This window comes from Phacochoerus africanus, chromosome 4 (assembly GCF_016906955.1).
Source record: "Phacochoerus africanus isolate WHEZ1 chromosome 4, ROS_Pafr_v1, whole genome shotgun sequence".
Taxonomy (NCBI): Eukaryota; Metazoa; Chordata; class Mammalia; order Artiodactyla; family Suidae; genus Phacochoerus; species Phacochoerus africanus.
In genome coordinates, this window is record NC_062547.1 from 7749083 (window position 1) to 7765793 (window position 16711).

A 16711-nucleotide genomic window follows, 5' to 3' on the forward strand; every position below is an offset into this window, starting at 1 on the left:
AGCAGGAACTCCTAAAGCTATTTTTTTTTTTTTTTTGGTCTTGTTAGGGCCACACCCATGGCATATGGAAGTTCCCAGACTAGGGGTTGAATCGGAGCTGCAGCTGCCAGCCTACACCATAGCCACAGCAACATGGGATCCAAGCCACATCTTCAACCTACACTGCCGCTCACAACAACACCAGATCCTTAACCCACTGAGTGGAGTCAGGAATCGAACCTGCGTCCTCATGGGTATTAGTCGGGTTTGTTATCTCTGAGCCACAACAGGAACTCCTCCTAAAGCTATTTTTGAATGCACAGATTTCAACATGGATGAACCTAGAGTTTATGATACTAAGTAAGTCAGACAGAGAAAGACAAATATCCGAAGTTGATATTGCTTATATGTGGAATCTAAAAAAGTGATACAGGAGTTCCCATTGTGGTGCAGCAGAAATGAATCTACCTAGGAACCATGAGGATGCAGGTTCAATCCATGGCCTCAGTGGGTTTAGGATCCAGTGTTGCTGTGGCTGTGGTGTAGGCCAGCAGCTCTAGCTCCAATTGAACCCCTAGCCTGGGAACTTCCATACACCACGGGTGCGGCCCTAAAAAAACAAACCAACAAAAAAATACCTGGTGGGTCAATGACCACACGCTCACATTCGTTTATTCCCTAGTTCGTTGTCACAACCACAGGACTCACTTTTGACCAATTGGGAAGCCTGGGGCTGTAGGTGACTTGCTCAAATCAGTTAGTGAAACAGGGGTCAGAATTAGAGCTACTTGCCCCTCCCTCCATCTCCTCCTGGGAAGCTTCTCCCGGGCCCCGCCCTCATCCCTCAGACCTGTAGGATGCCACACAGCTGAGGGTCCCCACATACCCCAGTTGCCCTTGATCCACACCCATGGGACCCCACCTGCCCACCAAGCCTGCCTGGCTTTGCCCTGACTTCAGCATCTCTGGAGCCCTGGCTTCTGTGCCCAGGCTATCGGGTACCTCCTCCTCTAAGAGGTACACCTCAGAACAAGATGGGAACATCATCCTGAGAAGACCCAGCAGGGTGGCTATGGGGAACAAAGGCCAGGAGGCAGCCAAGTGGTGTCCAGGCAGGAGCAAAGGGTGGGAGTTTTCAGGACATCAGCACCCCATGGACAAAGAGCCCTGACCCAAAGTGCTCAGGCCAAACTGCCCTATGGCCACAGCCACCCAGCAGGGATCACACAAGGGCAGTCCCACTCTCCCTGAGAGAGCCACACTCTGACCATTGCCAGGGCCATGGGCACAGCTCTTTCCCTCCTGCTCTCCCTCCCAGACAGGCACCAAGGCCTGTCCAGCTGACCTCTCTCTGGGAACCACCCCTTCTCCTGTTCTCCACCCAATGAGCTTCCAGAGTGGCTTCAAGATCCACTTCTGAGCCAATCAACATCCCTGGTCCTAGCAATTGGCTCAGGGTAGTCACCTGACCTCAATGCATCCAATCAGAGTACATCTAGAGATTCCTGCCTGGAATATGAACACAAAGGCTCTGTTTATCACCAGATCTCGGTGAGGCCCCCAGCACCTGACACCCATCTTGGGGCCAAAAGAAGAGTCTGCAACAATACCCCCCCAAAAAAAACAATAAAAAGCTGCAGACTGCAAAAACACCCCCCAAAAAAACAAATCAACAACAACAGCAAAAATCAGACTGAAAAGCTGAGACTGGAAAGCTGAGTCCTAATCAGGGGTTTGCATCTTGATCAGGCCTTGCCTGAAGGAACCACTGGATTGTGTAGTTCAAAGAGCCTAAAAATCCTATTCTGCTGAAGCAAGTTAATTTGGGTTTTCTATTACCTACCACCAGGAGAATCCTGTATGAGACATGGCAGAGCTGTCAGATGCACACCCAAGATGACTGTCTGACCCTCCTACTGCTCACATCAAAAGCCAAGGCCAGGAGTTCCCTTGTGGCAAGGTTAAGTAAAGGATCCCGCGTTGTCACTGCAGCAGCCCAGGTTGCTGCTCTGCTGTGAGCTCAGTCCCTGGCTGGGGAACTTTCACATGCCATGGGTGCGGCCAAAAAAAAAAAAAAAACCCAAGGACAAAGGCCCCCACCCATCCACACACATCCACACACGGATGCCACACACAGCACTGGGTAGACTTTTATTTTAAAGTCAAAGGCACAGCCTGGATGGGCTGAGGCAGTGACAGTGGATGCCCAGCCCAGACCCCCAAGGCCCCACCCCCAGCTAGGGGCTGCTGTGCCAAAGGAGAGGGGATGGGTGAAAAGGGGGCCTCCCCTTTTAGGGGTTTGCCTACCTCCTTCTTAGCCCCAAAAGGGGAGAAGCAGGTGACATAAAGTGAGGCAGCTATGCTTCAGGGGGTCCCCCAGGGCCTCTAGCTGAGCCCCCCAACACAGGTCTTTGGTGGACGTAATTGCACAGACAGTCCATAAAGTGACAGCTTGAAGGGTGTTCCCTCCCAAGAGCAGGACCTCAGGGGAGGGCAGGAGAGAGGTCCCAGTTTCTCCCTGTGGCAACTCAGTGCTTAGAAATGGAGGAGGAGCCCTTCCCTGCTGGGGCGGCCCCTGGGGGGGAAGTGCCTTCCACCAGATGAGGCTGGATCTTGGCAGAGGGCCCCCAACACCCCACTCCCCAGCAGGCCCCCTCCCTCCCTGCATCTCTAACTCTATCTGGTAAGACATAAAAAAAATTCTCTGCTTATAAAAATACTTCTGCTCTGTCTGGGGGTGGGGTGGGAGGAAGGGGAGCGGAAGGTAACAATCTGGGAATGGGGCCGGGCAGATGCAGGAGCCCCCGGGGGCAGTGAGCTGGCCTCCTAGATCACAGACCCGACGGGAGAGGGGGGTCACAGTGGCCGGGGCTAGGAAGGGGGCAGCGGACCGTTGGCTCGTCGGGGGGCTCCCTTGGCGGCGGGAGCGCGGCCCGGGGCGGCGGGCGCGGGGGAGACGCGGCGGGATGTGGCGGCGCTCCGCAGCTTCTGCTTCCGCCGCTTGGCCAGAGGCGCGTTCTCCACGCTCTTCAGGAAGAAACCCTCGCGTTTGCCCCGGTTGAATGCCTGGCAGAAAGGAAAGGCTAAGTCCCACAGGCCAGCCTCGACTTCCAAATCCTAGCTTTGGCCCCCCATCCCTTCCCCCTAGGTCAGAGCCAGCAGGTCTTTGGCTTCCAACCTCTGGAAAGGTCAGGGCCCCCCGACAGGTCAGAGGCCGGGACTCAGTGGAACTCAACCTTCCGGGACTCTGCGGAGTCGCCTCCCAGAGGCCCCGCCTCTCCAGGCTTAGTCCCCCACCCATCTCAGGCCCTGCGCCTCACCATGAAGGTGGCATTGAGCCCAGAGCGCACGGCGGGCCCCGAGGACTCCAACACGTCCGGCGTCCGGAGCGGGGGCGAGGAGCGCGCGCTGCCGTCCTGCAGCCACGAGCTGCCCCGCAGCCCCTCGAGCTTCAGCCGCTTGGCGGGGTCCACAGTCAGGAGCCCTGGGGGAGCAGGGCAGGGAAGTGTTGGGACCTGGCCGTGTGTAGAGGCTGCGCCCCAGAGAGATCTCAACAGCCCGCTCTCCTCCCCGACAAGTCCCCCACCAGAACACCTGACCCAGTGGCAATCCCTGTCCCATCATCACCCCGTGGCTTCCCCCTCCCCAACCATGACGTGTGACCTACGGCTCCGCACCTCGGACCAGCTCCTTGGCTTCCTCAGACACGCCCTGCCAGGCCTCCCCGTCAAGGGAGAAGCGCCCCTCGCGGATCTTGCACATGATCTCGGCCGCCTGGCTCTGCCCGCCCTGGCCTGAGGCCCCCTGGAAGGGGACCTGGCCTGACAGCATCATGTACTAGGGGGGTGAGGGGGAAAGTGAGACCGGTCCAGGCTAAGGGGCCAGTGGAGGCCGGGAGACTGACTTCTCAGCCCACCGCAGGACCATTCATCCTCTCGGCCAGGGTAACTTGTGAGGCGCATGCGTGATGAACACTGACTTCAAACCTCCAATACTTGGATGCCTGGACCCCAGACCCAGAGAGACCCCGCTGCTGTATTAGGACGACCTCTGACCCCAGGCTCAGACCAAATCTTCCCACCCCCGCCAAGCTCAGAGGACCCTGACATCTCCACGGGGACCCCGTCCCATACCAGAATGACGCCGAGACTCCAGAGGTCGCAGGATTCGTCGTAGCCTTGCTGCGCCAGCAGCTCGGGGGCCGCGTACTGCAGCGTGAAGCAGGGCGTCTGCATGGGCCCCGCGGGGCTCTGCGGGCGCAGCCGCGCGAACCCGAAGTCGATTATCTTAACTGGGGCTCCAGGCGTGTCATCGGCGTAAAGGATGTTCTGTGAGGGCGGCGAGGCGGCCGTCAGAGACGGGCCCTCCTCGCCGAAGCCCTCCCGGTCCACCGAGGCCCCAATCCCACCTCGGGCTTGAGGTCGCGGTGCACCACTCCCGCCTCCTCGTGCATGAAGCTCACGGCCGACACAAGGCTGCGCAGGATCTGGCTCGCCTCGGACTCGCTGAAGTGCCGCTTCTTGCGGATGTGCTCCAGCAACTCCCCACCCTGCAGCAGCTCCAAGACCAGGTACGTGTGCAGCTGCGGGTGGCAGGGCGGGCCACGGTCACCACCAGGTCACGCATCACCTCTGGCCCGGGCCAGGCCCCACCCACGAGGAGCCAGATCCCGCTCTGCGGTCACCACCAAACCCCTTCCCCAGCCTCAGGCCCCGCCCACGTTAGCGTGCTGACCTCAAGACCACCCCAAGAACCACCTTCAAGTTCTACTACCCTCCCCCCCACTGTTTTCCAGGCCCACGTTCCATTGGTCACCTTAAAACCCCGCCCCCATAAATTCCCTTCCCCCTCACACGCCCTCCAATTCCGTTCCCTTGGCCATCCTCAGCCCTGCCTTCAGGCCTTCAGGCCCTATTTCCCTCAAATCCCTCCTCCCTGGCGCCAGGTCTTCAGGCACCCGCACCGACCCTCAGGCCCCTCCCACGGCGCTCTCAGGCCCCGCCTCCCAGCATCCTCCCCTCATCCTCCTGCGCCCCTGCGTTCCGCCCCGGCCCAAGAAGGCGTCACCTGGTCGTGATGCACTTCGTGCAGCTTCACTACGTTGGGGTGCGACTGGCACAGCCGCAGGGCGGCCACTTCGCGCTGCGTATTCGCCTCCAGCCTGGGGGCGGGGGAGGTGGGTCAGGACAGCCGCCCTCCGGCCCCGCCCTCCCGGAATCCCCTCCTCCTGGCCCCGCCCACCCCGGGTCAGCCCACCTGCGGCTGAGGATCTTGACCGCGAACTCCTGGCCGCTCTGGCGCTGCCGGCAGCGGCGACACACGGAAAAGCTACCCTGGCCCAGCGCGGGCTCCCGCAGGTCCAGCTCATACTGCTGGAAGAAAGGCGAGTCCTGGGGGCGAAGGGGGGCGCGTCAGAGGTCCTACCCAGGAGCCTCGAGGCCATGCCACGCCCCACCTCAGAGAGGAAGTCACAGCGGGCGCCTGGTGAAGTCAGGTCTGGAGTCCCTAAACCCAGATGCCCCCAAGCCCACTTATCCCCATCCTGGCCCAACCCACCTGCATCATGGCGCTCCTGGCCACCGCTGCCCGGCCGGGCCGGTCTCCAGCACCAGCCGCCTCCAGTACATCTGTCATCACCGCGTTGTTGTGGTCAAACAGGATGGAGGGCGCCACGAAGGAGTATCCCTGGCGGGGAAGGGGGGTTGTCAGGGGTGGATGGGCATCCGGGAGCTGGAGATGCAAATGGAGTCCCCAAAGGTCCAGACCCGGCGGAAGACAGATGGGGGCAAAGGAAGGACCCAGGACTGGAGGGTAGAGGGGCTGTTGCTTTTGCATCCCGATGCACACAGGATGCGTGGACATTGTATTCCACCTTGCTCTATGATCTCTTGGGACCATGTCCATCCCCCACCAGTCTGCGACGCCACCTTTCTCATCACAGTGGTCCCCCCTCCCCAAGTACCAAAGACATCAACTGGCACAATGCGGTGGCCCAGAATATGATGGGCAGAAGGCATGAAAGAACGTGGCCTGGCATCACACATGCTTAGCTCATGAGAATTCAACCCTGCCCCCCAGGACAAAAAGTCTTTTTCGTTCCTTTCAAATCAAACTTTGGCCTCCTCTGCAAGGAGGAGCTACTAAGGAAATGTAAAGAGACATCAAAGTTCTTTGCCTTTCCTAAGGATCCCATCCTGGCAATTCAAGAGATTCCCAAGGGTAATTTTAACAATATTTTGTTTTCTCCTAAAAATGCAGTGCCACTGTGCACTAGAATGCAAGCCCCACAGGGTGGGATTTTTGTCTGTCAGGTTTATTGATACGTCCCCAGTGCCCAAATCAGTGCCTGGCACACTAAAGGCACTCCATCCGACTAGAAACCGTGAGGTTGGGGGTTCAATCCCTGGCCTCACTCAGTGGGTTAAGGATCTGGCATTGCCGTGAGCTGTGGTGTAGGTCGCAGACGCAGCTCAGATCCCGAGTTGCTGTGGCTGTGGTGTAGGCCAGCAGTTGTAGCTCCAATTCAACCCCTAGCCTGGGAACCTCCATATGCTGCGGATGTGGCCCTAAAAAGCAAAAAAGAAAAAAAAGAAAGAAAAGAAAGAAAGTAACTACTGATTCACAAGAAAATTTATGCTTCAGGACTGTGAGATCAAGGTTGAAACACTGTGGATCCAGGGATGTTCAAACAGAGCTGTCACTTGTGAGCACCTCATAGAGAGAACTGATCCATCCATAGCTGATACTGACCTAGTATTATTTAATATGTATAGCCCGTGTCCTCCAGGCCAGACCCCCAAGCTGGACAGAGGGACACAAAAATTAAATACACTGGAGTTCCCATCAAGGCTCAGCGGTAACAAACCTGACTAGTATCCATGAGGATGCAGGTTCAATCTCTGGCCCCACTCCGTGGTGTAGGTGTGGTGTGGTGGAGGTCACAGACACAGTTCAGATCTCACGTTGCTATGGCTGTGGTGTAGGCCAGCAGCTGCAGCCCTGATTTGACCCCTAGCCTGAGAACCTCCATATGCCGAAGGTGCGGCCCTTAAAAGACAAAAAAAAAAAAAAAAAAAAATTAAATACACAGTCCCTGCCCTCTGGGAGCTTCCGACCAGGTAAGGCAGTCTCAGGATACGACCAGACAAACCGCTCCAATAGATGTGCTATCTGCAGAGGGCTGGCGCGCAAGGAAAAGGCAAACCAGGGCCAGAGGAGCAGAGACTTTACATGGGGGCAGCGCTGGACAACAAGGCTTGAATTTTACCAGGTGGGCAACTGTGGGGAAGGAACTCCAGGTGGAGGGAACCGCACATGCAAAGCCATCTGTGTCTGGAGGTGTCAAAGCACCGAGGAGAATGATAGTGAATGCCGAGGCTAGGGTGCCAAGCAAAGACCACATCATGCAAGGCCTTAAATGCGAAGCAAAGAGTTTGGCCCAAGCTTCGCAAAGTGGGTGCAGGGGGTCTACGACCCCAAGGAGGGCAAAGCCATAGTACAAACAAGGCCTCTCCTCCTTGCGTCCTCTTAAGCAAGTAAATTTTTTTTTTTTTGTCTTTTCTAGGGCTGCACCTGCTGCGTATGGAGGTTCCCAGGCTAGGGGTCTAATCGGAGTTGTAGCCGCCGGCCTACACCACAGCCACAGCGACGCAGGATCCAAGCCTCGTCTGTGACCTACACCACAGCTCACGGCAACGTCACATCTTTAACCCACGGAGTGAGGCCAGGGATCGAACCTGCAACCTCATGGTTCCTAGTTGGATTCATTAACCACTGAGCCATGATGGGAACTCCCAGCAAGTAAATACTTTAAAACAATATCTTTGCATAATAATAAAGAGATATAATGGAGAAGAAGGGAAATTAGTGTGAAATTTAAAGATAAACCAGGAGTTCCTGTGGTGGCTCCGTGGAAACGAATGACTAGCATCCATGAGGACGCAGGTTTGATCCCTGGCCTCACTCAGTGGGTTAAGGATCCAGCATTGCCCTGAGCTGTGGTATAGGTCACAGACTCGGCTCAGACCTGACACTGCTGTGGTGTAGGCTGGTAGCTATAGTTCCGATTCGACCCTAGGCCTGGGACCCTCCATATGCCATGGTTGAGGTCCTAAAAAGCAAAAAAATAAATAAACAGGAAATTCAAAGGCATGTCCTGTCAGGGAGTCTTTTGTTTTTGTTTTTTTCCCTTTTTAGGTCCACTCTCTTGGCATATGGAAGTTCCTAGACTAGGGGTCGAATTGGAGCCGCAGCTGCTGGCCTATGCAACAGCCACAGCAATGCCAGATCCTTAACCCACTGAGTGGGGCCAGGGATCACACACGCATCCTCATGGATACTAATCGGGTTCATTACCGCTGAGGCACAACAGGAGCTCCCCAAGGAGTCTTTATGACTGAGAACTCCAGGCACCCCATGAGAGGAGAGATCTGGGGGACAGGCTGGGTCCTGAGCAGGACCCAGGGGGTCAGCACTGTGGTTCTGTGAGCTCTCACTCACCTGGAAGATGCGAGGGTCCCCAGGTGGGGGGCTGCCAGGGGGTGAGTAGACAGGCTCCAGCCGGGTAAATTCCTCTGCAAAGTTGCCCACATCCAGCTCTGAGCGGATCTGGGGTCGGAAGGGGGCTGGAATCTTCCTGGCAGCCAGAGCAGCCCAATCCAGACCCTGGAGAAAAGGAATGAGAGCTAAGGGATCAAAGGGCAGGAAGTGGAAACCCCTGTCCGTTCAGGTCATCCTCTCTGGGCAGCTCCTCGGTGAGGCAAAGGTCTCTCTGGTATTTGGGTAGGAAGCGGTTCTTCCTGCCTCTCCAGCTTCTGTTTCCCTCCCTCTGATAACAGGATCCCTATTTCCCTTGGAGAATCACCCTTCTACCACACTCAGCCAATTCTGGGACTGTGAACAGAATCGGCATGCCAAAAAATGCCAATCTCTTTCTCCTACTGGACTTACATCTGGGAGGATTACTGGAACTTCTGAGGACCCCTCAGGGTCTAAAGTGCCCATGGAGAAAAACAGAACCAAGAGACAAAGAAATGCCTAATAACATAGATTCAGCACCTGGATGCAGCCTTGCCTGAAATCAGACCACTTTGCCTTGGACTTGTCATTTATGGCAGCTAAATCATGCCTTTTTATGTTTAAACTAGCATAGCAGAGTCTGTTCATTGCCTGCCCCACATCCAACGTCCATTTTTCCTGTCTTCCTTGGTACTATAGCCCCCATTTTATTGCAGGAAGCAATGGACACAACTAAAAAATAGGGTTTTACAAACTTCCTTGCAATTAGCACTGACTTATTACTTGTAAGCAAAAATTACAAGGTAGGAATGCAGGAAAAGAGCCTCAAGAGGAAAGTGAACCGTTGGTAAGTGCCCTTTTTTCTTCCCCTCCTTCTTCCTCCTGCATCCTGCCTGGAGAGCAGCCTAGATAGCAAGAGCTCCAGCAGTCATCTTGTACCAGGAGGTAACCCTGGGGATGGAGGCTAAGAAGAGAGGAATATTTTTTGGACACGCCCACAGTATGCAGAAGTTCCCAGGCCAGGGATGGAACCCATGCCACAGCAGTGACAATGCCAGATCCTTAACCCACTGAGCCATCAGGGAACTCCTAGAGGAGCATTTAAAAAGGAAAAAAGAGAGTTCCCATGGTGGCTCAGTGGGTTAAATACCTGACATTGGCTCCACGAGGATGGGGGTTCAATTCCTGTTCTCGTTCAGTGGGTTAAGGGTCCGGCATTGCTGCAAGCTGCAGCATAGGTCACAAAGGCAGCCCAGATCTGGTGTTGCTGTGGCTGTGGCATAGGCTGGCAGCTGCGGCCCCAATTCAACCCCTAGCCTGGGAACTTCCACATGCCTCAGGTGCGGCTGTAAAAAATAACGAGAGGAGTTCCCTCTGTGGTAAAGCGGAAACGAATCCCACTAGTAACCATGAGGTTGCGAGTTTGAGCCCTGGCCTCGCTCAGTGGGTTAAGGACCCACCGCTGCCATGAGCTGTGACGTAGGCGGGCAGCTATAGCTCCAATTCGACCCCTAGCCTGGGAACCTCCATATGCCACAGGTGTGGCCCTAAAAAGCAAAAAAAAAAAAAAAAGAAGAAGAAGAAGAAGGAGAGAAGGAGAGAAAGGGGAAGGGAGGGAGGAAGGAAGGAAGGAGGGAGGGAGAAAGGCAGGAAGGAGGGAAGAATAATGGAAAAAGGAAAAAAAAAAAGATGGAACTTGCCTTCATGAAGACACCACAGCAGCCCTAGCCTGCCAACCTCTGGCTCTCTTTTATATGAGAAAATAAATAAATAGACCTGGGTCTTGTTTAGACCACTGCTCATTCCAATCTCTGTTCTTAGCAGCCAGACTCTAGTCCACGGATATCACCGTCTTGAGTTGGACTTTTTTTCTGTCTTTTTGCCCTTTCTAGGGCCGCTCCCTCGGCATATGGAGGTTCCTAGGCTAGGGGTCAAATCGGAGCTGTAGCTGCCAGCCTACACCACGGCCACAGCAACGTGGGATCGGAGCTGCATCTGCAACCTACACCACAGCTCATGGCATCGCCAGATCCTTAATCCACTGAGCAAGGCCAGGGATCAAACCCACAACTTCATGGTTCCTAGTCGGATTCGTAAACCACTGCACCACAACGGGAACTCCGAGTTGGGACTTTTTGTCACTTGCAGCCTAGAGGCCTGGCTTGGGCTGGAAGGCCCCGGTCCCGACACCAGGGACCTCAGCATCACTATCACTGAAGAGGCTGTCTCGAGAGGAGGGAGAGTAAGGGCAACATCAGGCCTCGAAGACCTTACGGCCTCTCCAATCTGATGGCTGGTCCACCTGCTCCCAGCACCCAGGGCCCAGCTCAGGGTGGGCTTGGGGAAAAACCAACACAGCAGCCACTTTGCCCACAAAGGGACATCATCACTGCAGAGACTCCGATTCCTGAGAAAGCTTCTCTGAGGACCCTTCTAGGCGGTACTGGCCGAGAAGATTCAGGGAGATGGCACTCATAGCAATGGTAACTGGTCCTGGCCCACAGTGAGTGACTGTAAATGGGTGCTTTTTGTTACCAGACAAGGGACAGATTTAATACCCAGAGGTTAAACAGAACACAGCAGTTAAGAGCATATGGGCCCATGGAGTTCCCTTCGTGGCTCAGTGATTAACAAATCCAACTAGGATCCATGAGGACGTGGGTTTGATCCCTGGCCTTGCTCAGTGGGTTAAGGATCCAGCATTGCCGTGAGCTATAGTGTAGGTCGCAGACACGGCTCGGATCTGGCGGTGTTGTGGCTGTGGCCTAGGCCAGCAGCTACAGCTCTGATTAGACCCCTAGGCTGGGAACCTCCATATACCAGGGGTGCGGCTCTAAAAAGCCAAAAAAAAAAAAAAAGAGCACATGGGCCTTCAAGCCACCCAGACCTTGGTTTGAATCCGAGCTCCATCAGTTGGCCCAGTGATCTTGGTCAAATTACTTCACTCCCTGAACCTCGATTTCCTCATTTGTAAAGACGAGGCTAATCAGGATGGTTCTGAGGCTTCCATGGAATAATGTAAGCAAGGGCCAGACGCAGATGGTACTGCTACACGGTCCTACTAGGCAATGACGCTGGCCGCGCACAGTGCCCACGCCAGCGCGGTCCCACGAACTCCGCACCGCACCTGCGTGTGCTTTTAATAAGTGAACAAAACCCACCCGGCTGATCGACTGTGCAGGTACACAGGCTGTACAGGGACAGAGACCAAAACCTGGGTGGATGCTAAGAGTCATAAGATTTGGACCAATAGGAGACGCAAGGGCTATACCCAATCTACACTTTGACTGTGTGATCGCAGGCAGGTCACTTGCTTCTCTGAACCTGTCCAATAAAAGGACTGATGAATCAGCCCTGCCAGGCAACGAACCTAGAATTCTCTCCCCTGAGAACATCTTCCAAGTTTCAATAGAGATGGATGAGAAGACAAGCCAGCTTTGGTGAGTTTTCTAAAGCAAGTGAAACTGTCCAGTCTCAGACCACCCCCGCCCCAGCATCCCCCAGCCCAGAGCCATAGCCCGGGCCCCAGTGTGTGCAGAGAGGTATGGGCGTGAGCCGGGAGCCTCACCTGGAAGAAGGGGTGATTCTTAACTTCCTGTGCCCCCTGGGGTCCCGCACCCAGCCGTTTCTTGGGATCCTTGCAAAGTAGCCGCTGCAGTAGGTCCTGTGCCACTGGCCCGATCCGAGGGGGGAAGGGAGGGGAGCACTTCAGGATCCGTCTGGGAGGATTGGGGGGGGCGTCAGGGGCAGCGAGCCCCCCCCCCCAGCCCTGCCCAGGCCCCTCGGCCACCCTCTGCTTCCAGCCCTACTCACCGAGACACCTCTGCCTGTGTATTCCGCTCACCCTCCAGGGTGAAGGGCGAGGCCCCTGTCAGCAGCTCAAAGAGCAGGATGCCTAGGCTCCACCAGTCCACAGCCTGCCAGGCAGAGGCAGGATGAGGGCCTGCGGCCACCCCTGCCTCCTCCTCCACCCCCCTCCACTCCCCTCCACTCCCCCCCCCACCCCCGCGAGCTCTGCACTGCACCTGTGTGTGCTTTTTTTTTTTTTTTTTTGGTCTTTTTGCCATTTCTAGGGCCACTCCCACGGCAAATGGAAGTTCCCAGGCTAGGGGTCAAATCAGAGCTATAGCCGCTGGCCTACACCAGAGATACAGCAACTCGGGATCGGAGCCACGTCTGCAATCTACACCACAGCTCACAGCAATGCCGGATCTTTAACCCACTGATCGAGGCCAGGGATCGAACCCACAACCTCATGGTTCCTAGTCAGATTCATTAACCACTGAGTCATGATGGGAACTCATGTGTGTGCTTTTAATAAATGAACCCACCTTGCCGTGGCCTGACTTGCTGCGGATGATTTCAGGAGCCATGTACTCAATGGTGCCACAGAAGGAGAAGGTCCGCTCTTTCTGGGAAGGCAAGAGGACCCTTTTGTATTGTTTGTTTTGTTTCCTGTTTTGTTTTGTTTTGTTTTGTTTTAGGGCCACAGGGGCGGCATATGGACGTTCCCAGGCTAGGGGTCAAGTCAGAGCTACAGCTGCCAGTCTACACCACAGCCACAGCAATGCCAGATCCCTAACCCACTGAGCAGGGCCAGGGATCGAACCTGCATCCTCATGGATACTAGTCAGGTTCGTTACCTCGGAGCCACAACAGGAACTCCAAGAGGACCCATTTGGACATCCAGCCATCCCCAAGGCTCAAGATAAGACTCGCTGGACTTCGTAAGGGTTGGAGCAGTGGGAACTTCCTGAAGGTAGGGCCTGACTCTAGTCAGCTCTGGGCCCCCGAGGAACACAGAGCCCAGCATGGAGCCGAAGCCAGGAAGGGAGGGCCTGTGTGGGGCTGCAGGAGGCCAAGACCGCCCTTCACTCACCTCCTCCGTCAGGAACTCCTTGCTAAGCCCAAAGTCCGTGAGGACGATATGGCCCTCGGAGTCCAGCAGCACGTTCTCCAGCTTCAGATCTCGGTAGATGATGCCCAGCTGGCAGGAGCAAGAAGGCACTGAGGATTCCTCCCCTGCCTCCCCCCGCTGCTACAGCTCCCATCCCTGCACCAGATCCCCGGGGAAGCAGATCTCCCGAGCAAGGGTGGCCGGGGGAAGACCTAGGCCATTGGATAGAAAAAGCCACTTAAGATATGAAAGCAAGAAAGGAGATGCGAGGGAGTGGGCCCCGAGGTCCCAGAGAGAGGAAAGCCATGCGGAGCCGCATTTCATGCTGGCTCTGGGAGCCAAGGCGTGAGGTCTCTATTTGAGGAAGTTCTGTGAACATGGCCCCAGGAAGCAGCCCGGAGTTCCCGCGACAGGAAAGCCCCTTCGAGGAGGTGCGAGGGGAGGAGAGACCCCACCCCAACCAGGCAACACAAGGCCTTCCTTCCAGGAGGCCTAACAGAAGCAGCTCCAGTTCCCTCCCAGGGCACCTCCCCAAAGGAAGCCCCCGGCTGCTCTATTCACAGGACTCTTCTAAGGCCCAGACCCAGTCCCCACGGCAACAGGCAGGTGGCCGGGTCCTCACCCACCTTATGCAGGTGCTCCAGGGCCAGCACGATCTCACCCCCGTACACGCGCACCTCGGCCTCCTTGAAGTACTGGCGCTGGTAGAGGTGGGTGAACATCTCTCCGCCGTTCACATAGTCTGGGGAGGGGGGGTGGAGGTTGGGGAGTGGCCCCCAAGGGTCGCTCCACCTGCCACCATGGCCCCCAAGGTTGGCACGTGCCTGCCCTTACCCAGGATGAGGTGCAGCTTGGCATCAGTCTGGAAGGCATAGTGCAGCGTGACCAGGAAGGGTGCCTGGCGCACCAGCTCCAGCACGGAGCGCTCCGTGCGTGTGTGCTCCTGCGTCTTGGCCCGCTGCACCAGAGCCGCCTTGCGCAGCACCTTCATGGCATACAGCTTCCCCGCGTCGTGCCCGCCCGCCTTCCGCACCAGGAACACCTTCCCGTAGGCTGCGGGATCGGCCAGTGGGCGGAAAGTAGGCCGTGAGCAGGAGGGTGGTGCAGACTGGTGAGGGTGGGAGTGACACCACCCTGGGAGGGTGTGCAAGTGGCGGGGAAGGAGCTGGGGTGAGAGGCAGGTGTGCAAAAGCTGGCAGAGCTCTAAGGAAAAGATGTGCACACCCCCGGAGGGTGCTCAGCAAAACCGGGTTGGGGGGGGCAGTGTGTAAACCAGGCTGGGGGGGACACGCAACCCCAGGAGGCCTGCAGCGCAGGGTGGGGGCGGGGCATGTGCAAACCTGTGGCTGATCAGACAAATGCAAGAGGATGCAAAGCCCAGGAAGGGAGGCAGAGGTGCGTGCAGAGGGGAGGGATGGTCAAACCCGAGGGGGGCAGTTTGCAAATCAGGGGAGAGGGCTCTCATCTCTCTAGAGGAGGAACCCTGGAATCACACAGGCGGGTACAAGCCCCCAAGAGTGTTGGCAAACCTGGGAGGACCTTCCAGGGAGAAGCAGTGTCAACGTGGAGCAGCCCCGGGAGTGGGCATGCAAACCTTGGCAGGGCAGGGCAAGGATGGCAAAGCGGGCTGTGCCAGGAGAGGGTGGGGGACACTGTGGGTGGCCTGGCCCGGCCTGGGCGGGTGCGGGGCGGGTGGACCAGGGCACCACGCCTGGGACACCTGCCGGTGGATGGGGGGGTCCTCACCTCCCGTGCCCAGCACCTTGAGCAGCTGGAAGTTCTCCACGCCCACCTTCTCCTCGTGCCCGGTCAGGTTGGCTGCGGGCACAGGGGGCAAATGAGCCCAGCCAGTGCACGAACCCTCCCGGCCGGCCTGGACCACCCTCCCCCGGCCTGCGCCCCCACCGCCCCTGCCCCACCTTCGGTGATCCGCAGCTCCACCGCACAGCCTTCGTCCTCGTCCTCGTCCCCCATGGCGGGCGGGTCGCTGGGGCCCGCGAGGCTCGGCTCCGGGCGGCGCCGGTTACATGGCGGCTCCGGCCGGGGCGGGCGCTTCCTGGTGCCGCCTCCGGGGCCCAGGCGGGCGCCGGCGCCGCCTCCCGGCTCCCCGCCCCGTGCGGCCTGAGTCAGGCGCTGGAACGTGACAGCGCCGGGCCGCCGGTGGGCGGGCGGGGGCGGTGCGTCTCCCGCGGGCGCGCGGGGCTGGCGCCAGGGTTGTGCGCTCGGGGACCCCAGGGGACCTGCGAATACCCCGTGCCTGGACTCCGTGGATAACCTGGAGCCTCCATGGGGTGGACACTCCCAAGCCAGGTGTCTGCCTCAGGCTGCGCCCCAAGGGGGCTGGGAGTCCCACTCGGGATTTAGAGGCCTCCCCGTCCGGGATGCCAGGCCTAAGGGCAGCCAAGCAGCTCTGTCCAATTCTTAGCCACGAGCGACAGTGAAGGATTTTATTAAAATCACAACCCACGGGCAGTTCCTGCTGTGGTGCATCAGGTTAAGGATCCCTTGCTGTCTCTGTGGTGCGGAGGGTCCCATCCCTGGCCCCAGCGGTGGGTTAAGGATCCAGCATTGCTGCTGCTGTGGCATAAGTTGCAGCCGTGGCTGGAATTCAATCCCCAGCCCAGAAACTTCTCCATGCTTCAGGGGCAGCCAAAAAAAACCCACTCAGTCCCGGGTTTCAGCACCAAAAAAAAAAAAAAAAAAACACAAGCTGTTTTTGATCATTCCTTGACTGCAGCAAATAGGAGAGGGGATCTATAGATCCCCTGACAGATGAGCAGCCTGAGGCCGCACGGCCACCCTTCTCCAGCTGCTGCCAGCGCAGCCTCAGCTCAGCACCTCACTCTGTGGCTCTCGATCTTGGTGCTGGGCAGGCTGGGAGGGTGTTTGGGTCCCCAAAGCCATCCGGCTGGGCTCCCTGTCTGTGCCCCAAACAGCCAGAGATCCTCTCCCTGCGGACTTGCCTGTGCAGGGAAGGCCTGGGGGCTCAGGCACCCTGAAGACCAAGCCCTGTCTCTGGGCTCCCCCTGCCCAGAGGACCACCTGCAGGGGACACTGAGAGGGAGCCCCGCCTGACCCCCAGCAGGGAGGGGCAGCCAATTTTCTGACCGAATCTCTCTAGAGCAGACCTGTAAGAGCGCCTCAGCCTCCAGCCACCCTTCGCTGCCCCGCCGGTGCCACGCACCTCCCTTGGTTCTGTCCCCTGTCATCCCCAAGCCTGGCACAGAGTAGACCTCAAAAAGATGTCAGAGCCACACCGGAATGGCTTCCTTTCCCCATCGGGCCCAGGACCCCTGGGCTGGCCTGTGCTTCAGAGCC

At 57.3% G+C, this 16711-nt stretch overlaps 1 protein-coding gene across 2 annotated transcripts; it reads right to left on the reverse strand.

Moving 5' to 3' along the window:
- Positions 1-2104: 2104 nt before the first annotated feature.
- Positions 2105-15466, reverse strand: RPS6KA4 (ribosomal protein S6 kinase A4). Of its 2 annotated transcripts, XM_047775387.1 has the most exons (17): positions 15313-15466; positions 15140-15211; positions 14228-14446; positions 14020-14135; positions 13376-13483; positions 12828-12908; positions 12310-12413; positions 12065-12215; positions 8479-8643; positions 5536-5664; positions 5236-5369; positions 5047-5140; positions 4388-4561; positions 4113-4307; positions 3657-3816; positions 3300-3463; positions 2105-3045 (listed from the first exon to the last, which is right to left on the reverse strand). In XM_047775387.1, exons 1-17 carry the CDS (start codon positions 15365-15367, stop codon positions 2851-2853), a joined length of 2316 nt encoding a protein of 771 aa, XP_047631343.1. In that variant the 5' UTR covers positions 15368-15466; the 3' UTR covers positions 2105-2850. The 2 variants fall into 2 exon arrangements, with proteins under 2 accessions (XP_047631343.1, XP_047631345.1); XM_047775389.1 differs by lacking the exon at positions 15140-15211 and having other exon boundaries at positions 15313-15460.
- Positions 15467-16711: the final 1245 nt, after the last annotated feature.